At 39.1% G+C, this 21,021-nt stretch overlaps 1 protein-coding gene across 1 annotated transcript in view; it reads right to left on the bottom strand.

Annotated features, from left to right (window-relative positions):
- Positions 1–21,021, bottom strand: part of GPR64 (G protein-coupled receptor 64) — a 108,552-nt gene that overhangs the window by 58,309 nt on the left and 29,222 nt on the right. The window contains exons 2-8 of the mRNA XM_006835680.1: positions 18,414–18,461; positions 18,293–18,316; positions 15,044–15,082; positions 12,081–12,122; positions 8,847–8,900; positions 5,407–5,462; positions 4,504–4,559 (exon numbers count right to left, since the gene is read on the bottom strand). Of these exons, the coding sequence (XP_006835743.1) occupies positions 4,504–4,559; positions 5,407–5,462; positions 8,847–8,900; positions 12,081–12,122; positions 15,044–15,082; positions 18,293–18,316; positions 18,414–18,461 (319 nt within the window). The remainder of the gene's footprint in view (positions 1–4,503; positions 4,560–5,406; positions 5,463–8,846; positions 8,901–12,080; positions 12,123–15,043; positions 15,083–18,292; positions 18,317–18,413; positions 18,462–21,021) is intronic.

The following is a 21,021-nucleotide window of genomic DNA, read 5'->3' as shown; positions in this document are numbered from 1 at the left end:
GAGGACTTAAAATATTTACTGATGAAGATCAAAGAGCACAACCTTTGGTATGGATTACATCTCAATGTAAAGAAAACAAAAATCCTCACCACTGGACCAATAAACAACATTCTTATTAATGGAGAAAAGATTGAAGTTGTCAAGGACTTCATTCTTCTTGGATCAACTATCAACACTCAGGGAAACAGCAGTCAACTAATCAAACGTCATATTGCATTACACAAATCTTTGCACAGACCTTTTTAAAGTGTTGAAAAGCAAACATATCAGCTTGAGGACTAAGGTGCGCCTGAGCCAAGCCATAGTATTTTCAATAACCTCATATGCATGTGAAAGTTGGACAGTAAATAAGGAAGACTGTAGAAGAATTGATGTTTTTGAGTTATGGTGTTAAAGGAGAATACTGAAAGTGCCATGGGCTGCCCATATAACCAACAGATCTGTGTTGGAAGAAGTGCAGCCAGAGTGCTCTTTGGAGGCCAGTATGGACAAACTTCGTCTCTCATACTTTGGACATATTGTCAGGAGGGACCAGTCGCTGGAGAAGGATATAATGTTTGGTAAGGTGGAGGGTCAGAGAAGAAGAGGAAGACCCCAGCGAGATGGATTGTCCAAGTGGCAGCATCAATGGGCTCAAGCGTGGCAACAGTAGTGAGGTTGGCCCAGGATTGGGCAGTGTTTCGTTCTGCTGTGCATAAGGTTGCTATGAGTCAGCACGGACTCAATGGTACCTAACAACAACAACAACAAAGATATAAATTATGGGTGAACAACTTTGTTATTTATTAGGCTACTGCAGCCTGGAGGCAATTTCCTCTGGCTGGAGGGACCAGAGGAAGAGCTGGCCCCAGGCATAAGTGATGAAGGGCAAGCTGTTCACCTTGGGGGTTAACTGGTCTAGTCCTGCCCTCCCCCCTCTCACTACTTCCCTTCAGGAATCTCTCTTATTCTTCTCCAATTTGACTCTCACAATACTTTCATTTCATCCATGTGTCAGAGCTTAACATGAAGTGAGGATGAAAGGAATCTGCTGCAAATTCACTCTAAAACAGTAGTACTTAATCCCCAGGGGACCTTTGGCAATATCTAGATATATTTTTGGTTGTCACAATTGGAGAGGGGTGCTAATGGTATCTATTAGATAGAGGCAGAGATGCTGCTAAACATCCCCCAATTCACAGCTCATCATCCCCAAGAATCACCTAGTCCGAAATGTCAATAGTGTTGAGGTTGAGAAACCCTGTGCTAAGGCATCTCCAGGGACAGGGTGACGGTAGGAAGTTCTGTGGCAGTGATCAGCTAGCTTCTCAAGCCAGCAGTAGCCACTCCTTTAGAACTGTACTTGGGTTGTTATCTTTCTTGGATTTTCTGTGGTCCCTCTAGCTAGGCCTAACCATCTATCTGCTCTATACTCAGAAGCTTGGCACATCTTTTGCTAACCTGTTCATGACACCTTCATTGTAGGATGCAGACTGTACCATTATCATTCGTTTGCATCATGATTCTTTCTCACCACACTCTAGATTCCTGATTCTCAAACTCCGCTTCACACTGAGACTATTTGGGGAGCATTGAAAACTACCAATGCCTGGTCTCACACCCCAAATTTTTATTTAATTATTATGGAGTGTGCCTAGGCATCAGGATTTGTAAAAGATAACCAGGTGATTTTAATATGCATCCAGGGTTGAGAACCAATAGTCTAGACCCAGTGTTCCATCTCAGAGAGATGAGTTTACCCCTATTGGCATCCCCAAGGCCCAGCATATAGTAGATGCTCAATAAATGCTTGGAGCTGGGGATGAGATAGAGTTTAGGGTTAGGGTTTGAAATAGGGTTGGATTTAGGGTTCTTGTTAGGGTTTGGGCTTGATTTAGGGTTTGTGTATAGATTAGGGTTAGGGGTAGTATTAGAGTTAAAATGAAGGTGTGAGTTTGGGATATGATTTGGGTTACTGTTAGGATTAGGGTTGGAGCTGGGTAACATGAGTCACAACCCTATGCTTAACCCTAATCCTAATCTTAACCCAAGCCCTAAAACAGTAACCCTGAAAACAACCTTAGCTGTAACCCTATTACCTAAACCCTAACCCTAACCCCACATGTAAGCTTAACTCTAACCCAAACACTAACCCTTACATGAGCTCTTAACCTAAATTTAAACTGAATTCTAGGCCTAATAATAACCCTATCCCTTACATTAACACTAACCTTAACCCTAAACCAACCCCAAACCCATCACTAACTCTAAACCTAACAATAATCTTTAATCAAGTTGTAACCCTAACCCTAGGGCTAATATTAACCCTAACATGCATCCTAACCCAATGTTTACCACTAATCCTAACCCCAAACTTAACAAAAGCCCTAACTCTAACCATAAACTTAACCCAGACCCTAACCATAGCCATACCCATAACCACAGGCCCAAACCTAACCCAAACCTGAACTCTATATTTAAATCTAGTACAATCCCTAAAGTGAACTCCAACCCTGAAACTAACTGCAATCCTAGCACTATCATTGATGCTATATCCAGCCTTAACCCTAAACCTAATACTAAACTTCACATGAGCATTTAATAGTCCTCTTAGATCTAACCATGGCCCAAATGTTAACCTTATCCTTAAATCAATTGCTATACATAAATTTAAAGATTGTTCTAATCCCAACTCTGAACCATAATCCTAGCCCTAACATGAGCCCAAGTTTTATGTTTAACCATAATCCTAACCCTAATCAAGTCCTAATGATTCCAGGTACATTGCTAATCTCTGATTTTTTTTTTTTAATTTAATTTTTGTAAAGTTTTTCATCTCTGATTTTTATATCACACATATAACTCTGAATTGTTAGAAAAGGTTAGATTTTCATTGTTGCTGTTGTTATGTGCCGTGGAGTCAATTCCGACTCATAGTGACCCTGTACAGGGTTTCTGAGGCAGTAAATCATTATGGGAGCAGAAAGCCTCGTCTTTCTCCCGCAGAACATCTGGTAGTTTTGAACTGCTGACCTTGCGGTTCGCAGCCCGATTCATAACCACTACGCTACCAGAGCTCCAAAAAAAACCCCCATAAAGGCCAGGAACAACACCCATTCAATTTCAATTCTCACTCATTTAGCTTTTTACCCACTATCATGTCTATCTATATGTTTGGAGTCCTGGTGTGGCACTGTGGGCTGATGGACTACAATGTTGGTTTTGAAATGCAAAGTTGGCGGTTCAAGTTCACCAGACACTCCTCAGTTGGAACCAACTCAACAGCACTTAAAAAGAACAACAATCCATATGTTTGGTGGCCACCACATAGAACCATGTTATTCTTCCTTACTAGGTGTTGCTGACCCACCAGAAGCAGCCAGGTCAAAATACTAATTTGAAAGGATGACCCACATGAAGGGTTTTTTAACGCAGGGCAGGTTTTTCTCATAAGTTATCATGGTTACTAATTGGGCCGCTAATCTCAAGGTCAGCAGTTTGAAACTACCAGCGGTTCTGCGGGAGAAAGATGAGGCTTTCTGCTCCTGTAAAGATTTATAGCCTTGGAAACCCTATGCAGGGTCAGAATCTACTCGACAGCACTTATCAACAACAACAACAAAATCATCACAGACATTCACTTTTGATGCTGCTTCTCTGCCATGAGGGTAAAGACATACCATGGCCCCTCCTCCAGTGCGAAGAGGCAGGGTAAGATTATTACTGGCTTAGGCCAACCTGCTGGCTGACGCCTTGACCTATTGTCTAACTGTTGTTGTGGTTGTTGGGTGCCACCTAATTGATTCTAACTCATAGTAACCCTATTTGACAGAGTAGAAATGAACCATAGGCTTTTCTAGGCTGTAATCTTTATAGGTATTAACTAAAGGTCAACAGTTCAAACCCACCAGCTGCTCCTCAGAAACCCTATACAGGGTTGCTATGAGTTGGAACTGACTCAGCAGCACGTATAACAAAACAACAACAAATCTTTATAGGATTAATAATAAACAATCTATCTTTATAGGTCTTTCTCCTGTCAAGCTGCTGGGTGGGTTTGGACCACCAATGTTTTGGTTAACAAGACATCTATTTGTAATATATTCTCATTGTCTGTGCTTGTTCTTTTAAGCCTAGGTCTACTAACAAACCCCTCTCTCTAACTTTGGAATCATTGATGATTCATGAAGGCATGAACAAATGGTATACAGCAAGGAGTCCTACCTTGAATGGACTCTTCTTTCAACCATGCTGGCTACCAAATCATATGAAAATTCAAATACCAACTTAAATGATTCCAGGTCATCTTGTAGCATAAACAAGGACCTCCTCACAGGGATACTAGTTGATGACAGGCAACAATGGTTAGTTTTCAAAGAACTCACGAATCAATTCACTCTACAACCTTTGTATCTATTTGTCTATCTTTTTCCAACTCTCAGTTCCCAAACACAAAGATCGTTTTAAAAAAATACCTTTTTGTAGTTGCTATTTTATGTATGAAATCAACAGCACATTACTCACTTCAGTTCACTTAGAGACAGGATTCCATTAAAGGTGCCATTAGCCGTATCTTGATTCTATTAGAAGAACAAAATGATCAAGAATACAAGAAACATTTTGATGGGTTTGTTTTTGTTTTTCATTCTCTACAAGATGTTATTCTTCAGCTTTGTTTGCTACCCAAAGAACTGCATCCCCAAATCTGAATCTAACTGAACTGCATGGAACACTGTCCATCAAACTATCAAATCCATGTTGTCTGAACCAGTTTTTGCTCAAACCCAGACAACCTAACTCTTCAAAAATATATTCTGCCTATTCTTTTAATAATATTCTGAATCAGCAAGTCTGGTATACTAATTTCTGGCTTCATTCCAAGGGTCTCCCTAAAATAACACAACATAAGTTCCCAGATTTAAAGAACAAGACCCCAATGTAAAAAGAGAAAACTGATAGCAAATGCCATTGTGATTCCAGTTCACTGACTGGCACATAGTAAGTGCTCAGGAAATAGTCACTGAAGAAAGAACCCACATTTGGCTGGGATTCTCTGACTCAATCTAGGTGAACAAGATCTATTTTGGAAAACAATTCTTGGAGTCAATGCATTATATTTCCTGCTGCTAGATGTTTTCAATATAATTTTAAATTTTAACTGGTAATAGGATCACATCATATTAGAAATCTTATTCAGCAGCAAAAGTAGTGAAAATTAAAATACAATTATTAACAAAATACAATAATTATTATGACCCCCCCAAAAAAACCCCCAGGGATTCTGAAAATATTAACTCATTTTTATTTCATTGTGATCATAAAAGTAAATATACCAAATACCATAAATAATTTGAGCCTTGAACGAATGTTTAAATACACATGCATTGACTTTTTAAGATTGTAATAAGAAAAGTCTCTAAAACCTACCTGGGTAGCATTGCTTCCTTCGTGATGCTGAAACATTATCTCACCTCTAAAAAATGCTAAAAAAAATTTTCAAAAAGAAATTTGAGACTTCTATCCTTAAAGCATAAAGTTTTATCCAACACATAAAAAAGATTAACAAATTATTTTATAAATGGAGTTTCATGGAATTCTTTGTATTCATGTTTACTTTGTTTCTATCAGTAAGTTAGGAGCTATGGTGGTGCAGAGGTTACAGCTGTAGGTTGAGTTTGGATATCAGTAAGTTACTCAATGATTATCAATATAATTTTCCAAAAAATATGAACTAAGAATTTTACGAAGGAATCCTAACAGTATCAGAAAAAGATAAAACGTGCCCCTGTACCAAGAGTTGCTGAGTTGGATCTCTCCACGTATGTAACAGCCAAGCAACTCTACTAGAGAGCTTCAAACAAGTTTATGGAAAAATGGAATGAAAAGATAATGGAATTTCCCTATGAACTATCTGAAGCCCCCTCATACCTCTACATATTTCCCATAAAAAATTTTGTTCCCTTAAAGAAATGCTAACTGGGGAAGTGAGTTCTACTGTTAACTTGAAAACATATTTTTAAGTTATCACATTATAAGTTACATAGATGAAGGAGGGAGGGAAGGCGTTTCTCAATAGTTAAGAAAGTCTTATGAAAATCTATTTTATCCTTGCCATTTATTTTGCTTTTTACACGCACCCAAACCAACCCTGTTGCCATTTGATCTCGACTCACAGCAATCCTGTAGGACAGAGTAGATCAGCCCTACAGGGCTTCCAAGGCTGACAATCTTTATGGAAGCATATTGCCACATCTTTTTCCCCAAGAAGCAGTTGGTGATTTTGAACCACCGACCTTCAGTTAGAAGCTGAATGCTTAACCACTGCACCACCAAATATATTATCTTTCCTAGAAACAATGGGGGGGGTATAAATCCTCTGTTCAAGTGAACATTGTGGCTTTCACCCCAGAAATGCCAGAAAACCCTGTTCTTAATGTTCTCACTTCTGAAACTGCTGAATCAATTTCAGTCAACCTGTTTTCTGCTGTGCTGAATCCTCAGAGGGGATTCGACTCTATATAGAAAAAAATAAAGCAGAAACTCCTTAACAAAAGTACGGTGTGTGCGTCATAAGCTGCAGGGACCAATGACTAGCCTCTTGAGCAATAGGGCAAGGATGTCATCTAAGCTAGAGCATTGGTCGGCCAACATTGTGTGTAAAGGACTAGCTAATAAATATTCTAGATTTGGAAGCCATATGATCTCCATGGCAACTATTCAACTCTGCTGTTGTAGTGCAAAAGCAGCAACAGACGATAAACAAACAAATGTATGTGGCTGTGTCCTAACAAAACTTTTTTTACAAAAGCAGGAGGCTGTAATCTGCCCATCCCTGAGTATGAGAATTGAAGGTCTCCTTTTCTCATCTCCTTTTACTGCATCCCAAAGTACCACTGATTCCCACAGTTGTGTACCTGACAGTCTACTTCCAAGTCATAATGGCCAACAAAGCCACTAGACTTTGGCAAACCACCAGGGGTTTACATGACCTATCATTTCAGCAAATTTTCTATTGAAGACCTCAATACTTAATTTTATTAAAAGTAAAGATATTCAGTATCTGCATAGAATGACTTATCCATTTTTAAAAGATTCCCTTAAAAAACTGTATTTAGTGAGTGAGTGAGTGAGTGAGTGAATGTCTGTGTGTGTGTGAACACCTACAGTTTCTCTCCCTCACTCCTCCATTCTTCAAGTTCACCCGTCAGTCTTGTTGAGGACATGTTAAATCCCATCAACTGCTGGAAGCACGGCAGTAGCAGCGCAACTAGCAAGTCCTCATGTTCTGACCCTCAGCCTAACATCCTGGTCCGTTCCCAGTTTCTTCACCAGCCTCCAATTCCCTTAATGAGCCTAGATTGGAACCTGCAAGAAGTGAAGGTTTCTAGTTTCTGGCAGGGTATGGTGGAATTTCTGGTGCCAAAAGAGTTAGTTGGTCCCCTGATGAGTATGTTTTCACCAGACATAAAAACAAACGGTCAATTCAGTCACTTAATTGGGGAAAACATTACTCCAACCAGCTTTCTGGCATCTGTTATTCAAGATGACCAGTGGGGTTGTTTTTTTATTTATTTTTTACTAAATGTTCAATTTTCAAAGTTATCGAACAGCGTGTAGACACAACACCAAACTAGACATTAATCACCAACCCAAAACATAGATGAGGCACAAAAGTAATGAAATTATGGGAGATTCACTAAAGCAAAGGGTAAAAGAAGAGGGAGGGAGAAAGAAGAGTTACACAATATATGAAAATGAAATGTAACCAATATGTTATTTTCTTAGTAAAAACCAGCTAAGTGTTCTCCGTTAAATTCTACCTGGATGGAGCATATCAACAGAAAGTTCAGATGAGCAAATCTCACATTCCCACAAACAGAAATGTTTCTGGAAGATTCTTTCTGTAGGAAGTTTTCTTGTCTTCTAATCTCTCCAACCCTAACTTGTTTTACTTGAAATAGTTACCTATGTTTTCAAATAACATATTAAGGACTGCTAAAACGCTATGGGTCAGAACCGACTCAACGGCACTTCACAACAACAACAACAAACTGTCTAAAGGAACAGAATAAAAGGAAAACATACCTATAGTGATTATTTTTAATTTACTGGAGTCATACTAAGTCACTGATATCATACAATACCTGGTTACTTTCTCTTCTTCCCATCATCTCCTGTCTAACTCTGACCTGCCACACCATGTTTTTCTGTTTTTCACATTTGCTTTCGTTGGTTTTAACAAGGAAGGGAGCCCAGAGAGCTAAGCCAATGTAAAAAAAAAAAAAAAAAAAAGTGGTTGCTTCATTCCTTCTAGCCCATGGCAGAAGGGAAAATATTCCCATTTCAAAAATAGCATGTTCTCAAGTGATTTCCATCTCAAAATAGTGGACAGTCTTAGTTGGAGATTGTAAAATACACTACAAGCTCTACTGGAAAAAGCATCCAATTAAACTAGGTACATGTAAGGTTTAAACATTGCAGCAAAGAGACTGTATTCTTAGCAAAAGACACCATTCTGCTGCTAAGCCTGAGGGCTTTAGACAGCATAAGAAGTGGCTTTCATTCATTATTAATTTCATTATAAAGTTTGTGCAAGCCAATAACTAAGGGTATTGGTTATGGATTTAAAGACATGGTTAAAAAAATACATTTGGTTTAGAGTTTCAGGTCTCATACTCAAGTTCACCCATCACCTCATTAGACAATGAGAACATACTTTTAGGTAAATTTAAAAGTTGCTTTTGTTTTTATTAGGAAACCTTAGCAGTCAGAGAGGCACACACCACATACTCAGCATGAAGAAAACAAACCACTTTTCTCTATGGAGTTCATTTATCCAGTAACATGTAATATGCATAAGAACTAACCTGAGTCATTGCAAATAGATGACAAATTGCATATATTTCTCTGAGGTTTGGCTCCTGAAAAGAAAACACAACCCAGCCGGTTAAGCATGTCAACACTTGCACATATACTACAATATAAAAAGCATGAAGAGATTTAGGAATCAAATGTGCATCAAAAACATTACAAGCAGAAGTTGGCTGGGTGAATTTCACAAAGACTAAAGGAGTGAGAGAGTGTTCATTTCTTAGTTGGTCAACGATGGAAGTTGATTCTTTACAATTCTTTATGTAATAGATATTCTGATCCTCAACTAATTCCTAAAATTTCTTTGTCCCGTTCCCAATTAATCCCTCTCATATCCAATATAAACAGACTATGAAAACAATGATTTGTTCTTGTTGTTAAATGTCATCGAGTCAGTTCTGACTCATACTGATCCTGTATAGGGTTTCTGAAAAGCAGCTGGTGGGTTTGAACTACTGACCTTGTGGTTGGTAGTCCAGTGCTTATCATACAGTGTCACAGAAGGACTTGAAATCAAGGAGAGTGACTTTACATGGAATAACCCTTAATCATAGATTTTCCTTCTTTTCTTAGGGAGGGAAGTCCACGAACATGCTAATGCTGCTCCCAAATCCTTATGTAAATTCTTGTATGAAATAACATTAATGTCAGGATATCATTTCACGTGGCCAAAAGCTACACATTTTTAAAGACATTTGATAAGCACCTACTATATCCTACAAGGAGTTTTGGTAGCGTAGTGGTTATAAGTCAGGCTGCTAACCTCAAGGTCAGCAGTTCGAAACTACCAGCTTTCCATGGGAGAAAGATGAGTCTTTCTGCTCCCGTAAAGATTTACAGCCTCAGAAACCCGACTCCACGGCACACCACCACCGCCACCATATTCTACTGGCTTTGGGGGTGGGGGGGTGGTTCCCAAAACAGACCCTGTCCTGAAGGAGCTTATAATCTATTGGGGGATTTTGGTCGTTGTCCTCATCTTGATTCCTACTCATGGCGGTTCCAGGAGTGGTGAGGAGGACTGTGGCTGTCAAGGCTGTGACCTTTGGAAGCAGATCACCAGGCCCTACTATCCAGACCCCACAAGTGGGTTTGAATTGCCAGTAGCTGTGGTGCTGTAGGATAAGCACTGGACTGTTCATCGCGAAGTTGTTGCTTCAAACCCACCAGCCTCTCCTCAGAAACTCTATATAGGATGACTATGAGTCAGAACCAACTGGATAGCACTTAGCAACAACAACAACAACAACAACACAATTAGGGCAGAATGGAGTGAATGCCAGGATAACAGACCACATAAAGCTCAAAGGAAGCAGATATGAATGGGAGAGGAAAGAGGAATGGTACAACAACAAACTTCAGACATATGCATATGAGAAACACTTTCTCCTTTGGTGAAAGAAGTGCTTCTCTTCTCTGATTCAGAAAGAACTTAAAGGTTTACTCTTCTAAGAATCTTTTCTTTGTTCACTGCATCCTTTTGGCAAAGTCTGAGAAATCTTTGTGTGGCACTATAGGATAAGCACTGGATTGTGAATCTAAAGGTCAGCAGTTCAAAACCACCAGCTGCTCCTTGGAAACCCTGTACAGGGTTGCTGTGAGTCAGAATCGACGAGAAGGCACTTAACAACAACAAGAAGAAATCTTTAATAAATGTGAAGGACAGATGCTGATAATGTATAATGCAAACCACAAAGGAACTATGGTTGTTAGATTCAGGAATATTTGAGTCCTCTTGTTAGATCTGGCTTGATTAGAATTATGTATGCAATGCCTGATGGCTATTTTATTTCCATTGCACTTCTGTATGAGTCCTGGTGTGGTGCTGCAGGATAAGCACTGGACTGCAGGGTTGGTTTGAACAGCACACAACATCAACAACCGTTCTTCTCTATGGGAAAATGAGCTTGGATAAAAATTCTAATTTCATCTGAGTTAGTGTATGCAATATGGTTCCTGCCAGGGTGATTTATTTGACGATTGGGTGTGTAGACACAAATCTTCAGCTAAGGGTTTTGATTCTTTAAGCAAACTGAATTTAGGTGCCAAAAGTTACCTGGCATGTAGATTTCTGTATTGTTCCACCTCAGTGCTATCCACACCAAAAGAGAAATACTTCATTTAAAATATACTTATAGATACAATTTACTCTTAAAATACAACTTACTCTTACAAACACTGTGTGAACATTATAGAAGCTATGGGCAGTGAGTAGTACTGTTTCAAATGCTCTTTGCAACCATTGACCTGCTGCTCACTAAACTTGCCATTCCATCTTCTCTAACCTGTCTCTAAATTCTAGCTGCACCTTCATTTCTAGTGCATTGTGTCTTTTTGCTGTGTGTTCGACCTGAAGATTTTCTTTTCTAATGCCAAGTCCATTATCTGTAATTTCCCCTGAGTACATGGCCATTTATCATCCTTTCCAAAAAAGAAAAAAATTTTTTTTTGTAAAGGCTTTAGACTTCACTGGCCATACGATCTCCGTCATAGCTACTCAACTCTACTGTTCATTGTAGGCGAAGAGTAGCCAAAGAGAATTTATAAACAGATGGGCATGACTGTTTCAATAAAATTTATTTACAACACCAAGATGGGACAGATTTGGCCCTTGAGCCATAGTTTGCCAAATCCATTGTTAAGTCAACCAAAAGTCTTTATTAAGTGTGTAGGCTGTGTCCCTACCCTTACCCTAGATATTTACAAATACATCCCTTCTTTGATTTAAAAAGAGTTGGACGTTCATTCCTCCAAGAATCTTTTCATTAATTGAATTTATCAATAAACTCATTAATACCAGCCTTTCCATCTCCCGTGCCTCTTAAGAAACACTCACATAATTATTGTCTTTATCTGCATAATGTTTAAGTTTATTATGTTTTATCTCCTTTCACAGACCAAAAAAATTCTTGAAGGTAAGCACTGTATCTGATTATTATTACGTAGTCCTGTAGGATAAGCACTGGACTGTCAACCAAAAGGTTGGTGGGTCAAAGTCACCAGCCACTTCTCAGAGACCCTATACAGTGTTGCTATGAGTCAGAACTGACACAACAGTACTTAGTAACAACAACAACTAGTACAACTCCAGGTACCCAGTCCATAAACATCTATTCAGTAAGAACAGATTTTATTTTTAAAAGGTAGGGAAAAAGAAAGCATAAATACCAGCCATTTGTTGAATGTTACATGAATAATAATAAAAAGAAAGTCTTGATAATAAATCATACCTGATGCATTGAAGGTTTTTAATATAGTGATTTTAGTTTTTTCTGCAAAGAAGCAATTTAAATATTAGAGCAGAAATTTTGCTTTTCTTTTCTTTTTTTAACCAATTTGTCATGAGTATCATTTTAGTAACTCTCTAAGAAAATCACATGGTTGACTCCTTTAAGATAGTATCTGTCATCTCAACCACAGAATGAACAGAATCACATATGTGGATCACAGAGCATTAGCAGAGGGGTCTAGGAGTTGGATTACCATGTTTACCCAGTTATATCACACCCATTACACACCTTACTGCTTGTGTAATTCTACTTCAATTTCCAGGCTCTGCTGCTAGACAAATGGATGTGAACTTTCACTTCAGATATGAAAAATTAAGTCACTATCAGTCACTATCAGGAGCGCTGGTAGCATAGAGGTTATGAGTTGGGCTGCTAACCTCAAGGTTAGCAGTTCGAAACTACCAGCCATTCCATGGGAGAAAGATGAGACTTTCTGCTCCCATAAAGATTTACGGCCTCGGAAACTCTATACAGGGTCGCTATGAGTCGGAACAGACTCCACGGCACATAACCAACAAACCAACCATCACGACCTTCAAGGGACAGCTTGTAAAGAGCAAGTGATTAAGAGTAAAAAAACAACAACAATGGAAAGCAGTAAACATAGGATCTCTAAAACTACTACTTCCTCCCCAATCAAGAAAGTGTCCTGTTATTTTCATTTGGAGCTCAGATCATATTATCCCCATTGCAGAGAAGTCAAGATCATCTAACTATAGACACACAATAAGCCCATAACAGAATCAGGACTGGTCAAAGTCAATGACTCAACAGGACAATACTATCATGTTCTGATGAAGCAAATTGTAATAGTATCTTCCCAACACACTTTGGCAACAAAGCCCAGGGTTCAAGGATCAAGTTCAGAAATTCTTGCTGTAAAGATGGGCGATTAGAAGAGGCTGTGTTCAGTGTACAGATTTGCAAAAAAGGTACTTTCTGCTAGAATGGACAGGCAAATTCTGAAGAAGAGACAGAGCTCAGAGTTTAGAGACACATTTAAGAATGATGAAGTTATACTGACAGGGTCAGAAATCTCGTTTGTGTATGTATGATTGATAAGTTTCAGTTTCAATGTGTGACCCATGGGCAATGAGTGACGGTAATTTCTTAGAGAGGCTGATAACATTTTGCATTATCATTAAGAATCCTTTAAATGGACTTGCATAATTTATTTCCATTAATACTGTCCTCTCTAGAGTAAGCAAAACAGCTGTGAAATTAACTTCTGGTTCTGGAAGTAGCAATGCTTTGGGGAGGAACTATTTAACCTAACTAATAATCAAGAAATGGAAAATAAAATCTAAGAAAATGAGAAAAGGATTTAATCGTATGATCTCTCAACAAAGGTACAGCGACAAGAGACAAGAGATACTCTCATCTGTTGCTGACAGTCGTGCTACTGGCTATTGGGCAGTAGGCATCAGGTGTCCTAATATACTCATAACGCTGATCCATAAAGTTCAATCCTTGGAGAATATCCTAAAGAAATCCAGGATGAATGCAAAGATTTTGGAACAAGGATGTTCACTGCAACAATTTGTATTAGAAAAACAGAAGTAACTTTAATGTTCAATATATGTTACAAAATGGAATATTCTCATCATTGATAGTAAGGGGCAGTGGGAAAAACACTTTTAATATGATATTAAGTCAAAAAAGTAAGATATAAAAATCTATGTAAACTATGGCTATTCTGTAAAAAGTATTTCTGTTGGATGCCATCTAGTTTATTTTTGACTCATAACGACCTCATGTGTTATATAGTAGAAGTGTGTATTGTACAGGGTTTTTTCAGACTGCAATCTTTTTTGGAGCAGATTGTTAGGTCTTTCTCCCTCAGAGCCACTGGGTAGATCAGAACGTCCAACCTTTCTGTTAGCAGTCAAGCACTAACCATTGAGCCACCAGGGCACCGTGTAGATATCATACTGAATGGAAATGTACAAAATTATTACCACTAGTAGCCTTAAAGAAAAGTTCTATCTTCTCTGTATTTTTCTATATTCTCTCTCTTTTTTTAAATGGGATAACGTATTTCAATGAGGAGCCCACGGTGACACTATAGGGGAATCACGTGATTGCTAACAATAAGGTTGGCAGTTCAAATCCACCAGCAGCTCCAAGGGGAAAAAGATAAGATTTTTGCTCCTGTAAGGATTTAAAGCCTTGGAAACCGTATACAGTATTGCTATGAGTCAGAATCAACTTGATGGCCTTGAGTTTAACGTATTACAAGGGGACATGGTGGCACAGTGGGTTAAGTACTGGACTGATGCTAACCACAAGGTTGGAGGTTCAAGCCCATCAGCCACTCCATGGGAGAAAGATGAGGTTGTCTACTCCTATACACATTTACAGTCTAGGAAAATCTAATCAGATAAATAATACAGGTTATTTTAAATGGAATACTATAACCATAAGGAGCTCTGGTAGTGTAGTGGTTACTAATCGGGCTGCGAACCTCAAGGTCAGCAGTTCGAAACTACCATCTGTTCTGCGGGAGAAAGATAAGGCTTTCTGCTCCCGTAAAGATTTATAGCCTCAGAAACCCTGTACAGTGTCGCTATGAGTCAGAACCAACTCCACGGCACATAACAACAACAACTATAACCATAACAGTTTGGTAGTTTTGGAATGGAGTGATGTAAAACATAAATGTTCATATAATACATAAACCAAAAACCAAACCTCTTGCTGTCCAGTCCATTCTGGCTCATGGTGACTCCACAAAGAAAAGGGGTAATCAATCAACAGTTGAAGGCACAGGGGAGAGGGCAAGAAGAGTAAGGAAAACTCTTCAGTAGCCTAATAGACTACACATGTATGAAACATGTGTAGTACTAGATCAAGAAGCCGCAGAAACATAGTACTAGATTTAGAAAGAACTTGATATTTTTTACCTGTTTTGTTTAAAGTGGATAAAACACTTGAAGTAGCATCTGAAATAAAATAACAAAAATTAGCCGAACTACTGGCATGGTTAACAAATATGGGTCTTTCTAGGTTCTTTAGGGGAGGTTAATGGCTCCATAAGCTAAACACTGGACTGTGAACCACAAGGTCAGCAATTTAAGCCCACCAGTCGCTCAGAGGGAGAAAGACGAGGCTTTCTGCTCCCGCAAAGATTTAAAAAGCCTCGGAAACCCTATACAGGGTCACTATGAGTTGGAACCGATTCTATGGCACCTAACAACAGCAACAAAGTTTCCTTAAACATTTCATTTTGCCTGAAATATGAGACAAGTAAAAAGAGTTTTGCAAAAGTCCACTGACACTACTAAATGTATTTGCTGCCCATCTCCTTGCCAATAGCCATCATCCAATTCCCAGGAACAGGTTCTGAGCAAGTCTTCATTCACTCAAAATGTGTTTCCTGAACCCAAGTTATGTGTCTAACATGTTGCCAAAAGCCAGTGGCCATTAAGTCTACTTGGACTCCTGGGTGTCAGAGCAGAACTACGTTCCATGGAGTTTTCAATGGCTGATTTTACAGAAGCAGATCATCAGGACTTTCTTTTGAGGCACCTCTGGGTGGACTCGAACCTCTAACCTTTCATTTAGCAGCTCAGCACATTAACCATTTGCATCACCAGGGACTCCTACGCAGCTCAACAGTCTTATAATTATTAGATTGAAATAAACCCGTTTATGTCACTTAATATTTTATTCATTTTCCCCCTCTATGAATCAGAACTGACTCGACAGCACCTAACAACAACAATGGATGCTTAGTACATTTTAACCTCATGAGACACTCTTGTAAAGCAATCTTTAAAAGTATTCTAGTTTCAACTGGGAGTTCTTAAATATGGTATACTCACTTTTAGGAAAATCTCATTTTGACCTTGTTTAACTTAAAATTCCATTTTAAATCTACTCTGTTAGTATTATTTAAGTGAAAATAATTCCAGAATTTATTTTTCTGGATGAAATTTTAGGAAACAAATATTATCACATGGCCACACTTAAAAAAACAAACCAACAAACATCAAAAATGTGGGTCAGGAACTGCTGCCAAAATGATTTTTGAAGATACTCCTTTTATCACAAAACTTTGTGGTGCTGTGGGTTAATGTTCTGGACTGCAAGGTCGCTTTGAACCTCAAGGTTGATGGTTCAAGCTCACCAGCTGCTCCTTAGAAGCCTTATACAGGGTTGCTATGGGTCAGAATTGACTCTACAATACACAACAACAACAACACTTAAGTACTGTGTTCTTTTAAGATCTTTCGATATGGGATCAAAAGGAGCCCTGGTAGTGTAGTGGGTTACAAGCTGGACTGCTAACTGCAAGGTCAGCAGTTCGAATCCTCCAGCCACTCTGAGGGAGAAAGATGATGCTTTCTCCTCCTATAAAGATTTACAGCCTCAGAAACCCTATCCAGGGTTGCTGTGAGTCAGAACCAACTTGAAGGCACACAGCAGCAGTATATGGGATCCAAGTGACAACAGCAACTCAAAAGATTAGATAGAAAGCTTCGGGGACAGTGAGTTTATGTTAAAGGAGAAGGAACACCTCAGAAAAAGAAGGTTCTTGCACAACTCCAAGAATGTCATCAATGTCACTGAAATGTAATAAGGAAACTGTTGAACTACTGCATATTTTTCTGTGTGTGCAGTTCGAAACTACCAGCTATTCTGCGGGAGAAAGATGAGGCTTTCTGCTCCCGTAAAGATTTACAGCCTCAGAAACCCTGTACAGGGTCACTATGAGTCGGAACCTACACCATGGCACATAACAACAACAACAACAACAACAAATTCTCAGCAACAACAAAGGTGTTGTTTTTGTGTTTTTTGTTTTGTTTTGTTTTTTGTTTTTAAAGTAACAGCACTTAAAAATGACAAACCTGAATTTAAAAGCCAGTTCCAATCAGTGTGAGTTGCATCTATGATTGTTTATCATAATCAACAACCACATAGTTAGACTTTAGTTTAACAATGGTGCTCACAGGTAGGAGCAGGCTTTGTGATCACGAGACTGATTCTTAATCTGTAAAATGAGCCAGTTGTATCTGTTTGGTCTACAATTTGGTTAAATGTCAACTCATAAAGTGATTATGGCACTTGCAGATCTAACCAAATGTTATTCTGTCAGCACATTTTTTGCTCTGTCCTCCCAATATCATGGAATGTTCTAACTCCTTAAAATTCAATAAATAGTTATTTCAAATTATTACGGAAAGAGGTGGGGGCTTGGCTACAGTGTGATGGACGACTGTCTACCCACAGAGGGGAGGAACCGAATGTGCTGCCCTCAAATATAGCCCAATTCTTTGCCCTTTCCTCTAGCTGATGAAGAAGCCAATTTTGTTTTCTTCATTTCAAACTACTTAAAAAATAGATAAAAGCATCTGTAAAAAGGCTACCTTTTCATGTACTGTGCCTCCAGACAAGGCTGACTTGTGTTGGCGTCACTAGATGTACTTTTCACACTGAAACATTTCATTATGTACAACTTGTTGGCACCGTGTTGGAGAGTAAGTGAAATGGAATACTCGAAATGTGGTCAATGTTTTCTTTGCTATGACAGTTAGTGGTAGACAGTTGTTCTCCATCCATGATAATAAAAACATCATCCTTTCACCAGAAATTTTAGGGACTTTTCCATGATAGACAAGGGACTCTCATGGCACAGGGATTAAGTGCTTGGCTATTAACCAAACAGTTGGCAGTTTGAACCCATCAAAGGAGAAAGATGTGCAACCGACTTCAATGGAGATCGGAAACTGATGTGGCAGTTCTAGTCTAGCCTATAGGGTCACTATAAAAACCAACTTGACACATTGGTTCACAGGTGCCACGGTTGATAGTGTTTTGGCAGTAGGAGGCTTTGCTTGAGGGGGTCGGCATTTGAAAATACTCAGTGTACTCAGAAATCATTTAAAAATGGAAACCTTCAACACCATTCATTATATTTATGTTTATATTGTTCTTGTTGTTAAAGTGCCGTCGAGTCATTTCTGACCCATAGCGACCCTGTACACGGTTTCTGAGGCTGTAAATCTTTATGGGAGCAGAACGCCTCAATCTTTTTCCCACGGAGCAGCTAGTAGTCTCGAACTGCTGACCTTATGGTTCACAGCCCGATTCATAACCACTACGCTAGGGTTATCAACTTTCACTTGCTTCAGAAAAAAAATTCTTACCATTGAGGCTTGTAGTTTCAACCTCTTTCGACCCCGAAGGAAAAAACAATACAAAGTTATAATTAAATCAAAACTTAATAAATTGGGCTAAATCTAGGCTTAACATTTTTCAAAATCTTGCCTGGAGTACCATTGGAGAAGGAGATAAAACCGAACAGAGGTGATTCAGCTGCAGGAGAAAAGAAAAAGACAAAATTTTAAATGAATGCTTTGAAATAATTATTTATTAAATGTTAAGGAGTTAGAACTTCTAATTATGAAGGTTAAAAAAAAAAGTGTTACTGGACGAGTACAGGTGGTTAAATTTACAAGTTTCAAAATCATTCAGTAAGCCTACATTTAATCAAATTTAGAGAAAACCCAAGAGACCAAATATCTCATTTTGCAGATGAAGAAACTGAGTTTTATGATCACAAAGTCTGTTAACCCCAAACCTACCGCTGCCAAGTCGATTCCAACTCATAGTGAGCCTACTGAACAAAATAGCACTGCTCCATAAGGTTTCTGAGACTATCAATCATTGTTGTTGTTGTTGTTGTTATGTGCCGTCGAGTCGGTTCTGACCCATAGCGACCCTGTACAGGGTTTCCGAGGGTGTAAATCTTTACGGGAGTAGAAAGCCTCATCTTTCTCCCGCGGAGCGGCTGGTAGTTTTGAACCGCTGACCTTAAGGTTCGCAGCCCGATTCGTAACCACTACGCTACCAGAGATCAATCATTAGGGGAGCAAATATGGAATGGCTGGTGTATTTGAACAGTCAGTCTTGTGGTTGGGTTAGCAGCCCAATACTTAACCCACGACACCACCAGGGTCCCACTACAAAGCCTTCTAGTACTTGTTATTGGTAAAGGTCATCAAGTTGGTGCCAACTCATAGTGCCCCTATATAGGGTTTCGGAGGAGTGGCTAGTAGGTTTAAATCTCCAGTCCACTGCTTATCCCACAGACTCACACTAAAAAAATTAAAAATCAAGCTTAGGACCCACATCAAGATATGAGAAATACTACTTTTAAAACTTTTCAGCCAGAACAATCTAGAAAACATTTCATGCTTTTAATAATTTGCTGAACTGTAATCATGATTGGCATTTTGGCTCCATTCTGCTCTAATGACACCTGGCAACTCTTCCCACAGTGAACAGTAGGATTGAAAAAAAACAACAACTTTATCACTCAATACTTAATACTACCTAACACAATTTCTTGGTATGATATTTAAAGTATGGCTGCTATTAAGATAATCAAGTTATATATTTTCTATGGAATGATTCCACTTAACCTAAGAGGTAATTTACTACCCATGTTTGGCATGATTAAATATTAAAAAGAACCAATAGCTTAACCTCTACTTAAAGCTGGAAAAAGTAAATGCAAACATTTTACTACTGAGACAAGTTTTGCAGTAGGGAGCTTGATTTTCAGCTGGTAGGGACAAGATGTGGGTGTGTCAAGGCGCTTGGCTAGCCTGTTTCAGACGGCTCATGCGTTGGCTGAAACACACACACCCTGTCTGTCCTACGTTATTGCTTCCATATTTTGTCATTTACTACATTTATTATTTTTTTTAATGACCAGAATATTTCTTGAGAAATAACACCATTCCTGAGCAATACGATTTGAAGTGTGGATACGGAATCATTTTCCTCTTTGGGGACAACAAAATCATTGGACAAAGATGTTTTAAATTTATGACTGTTAATTCTTCCAAAAAAGAGTCCTAGTGGCACAATGGTTAAGTGCTTGGCTGCTAACCAAAACATGGCAGTTCAAATGCACCCAGTGGCTCTAACGAAGAATGACTTACAGTGATCTGTTCCCATAAAACTACATCCTAGAAAATTCTATGGGGACGTTCTACTCTGTCAGATGGGGTCACTTTGAATTGAAATTGACTCAACAGCACCCAACCACTACCACCACCACAATTCTTTCAAACGTTGATGGGCAGTAATGCGATCCCAAAAGACCTGTGAGCACATTGGCCCTTACTTTTCAGTTAGTGCAACTCAACACCAGAGCACCTAGCTTCTAGGCTGTGACACAGTGCAAGGCCTATTCCTCATTGCATGCAGACAGGATTCTGCAAATGTAACCAACACCATGGTTATGTCTGCTGAGGACTATTCTACTGGAAAACAAATACTATGTTGCCATTAAGTGGATTCCACCTCATAATGCCCTAGAGGACAAGGTAGAACTGTCCCCTAGGGTTTCGAAGGCTATAATCTTCAAGGAAGCTGACTGCCACACTTTTCTCTCATGGTTTGAACCACTGGCCTTATGGTTATTAGCCAAGCACTTAACTACCATGCCACCAGGGTTCCTCAAGACAAATACAGTGGTTCATTTTATCCTAGAAGCTTAAGAACTGAAAGGGGCGAGAGAAGGAGGCAAGTTGTTACAGAAAAAAGAACTGGGACTTTGGAGCATTGCAGTCCTGGGTTTGAGTCTTTGCTTACTACTTAATTCATGTTGCTGTTGTTAAGTGCCATTGAGTTGGTTCCGACTTATAGCAACCCTGTATAGGGTTTCTGAGGAGCGGCTGGTGAGTTTGAACTGCCGACCTTGCAGTTCAAACCAACCTTGCAGTCCAGTGCTTATCCTACAGCGGCACACCAGGACTCCATATATGCATCGTGTTTCATGTCATTTATTGCAATTCCCAGCATGTAACATCACTTACTCCTCTTCCTCTGTGTTTCCTGTTTCCACGCCTTCTTTCCTAAGTCT

This window comes from Chrysochloris asiatica, unplaced genomic scaffold (genome assembly GCF_000296735.1).
Source record: "Chrysochloris asiatica unplaced genomic scaffold, ChrAsi1.0 scaffold00018, whole genome shotgun sequence".
Lineage (NCBI taxonomy): Eukaryota > Metazoa > Chordata > Mammalia > Afrosoricida > Chrysochloridae > Chrysochloris > Chrysochloris asiatica.
Note: the sequence above shows the minus strand (reverse complement) of the source record. Positions and strands in the feature narration are given on the sequence as shown.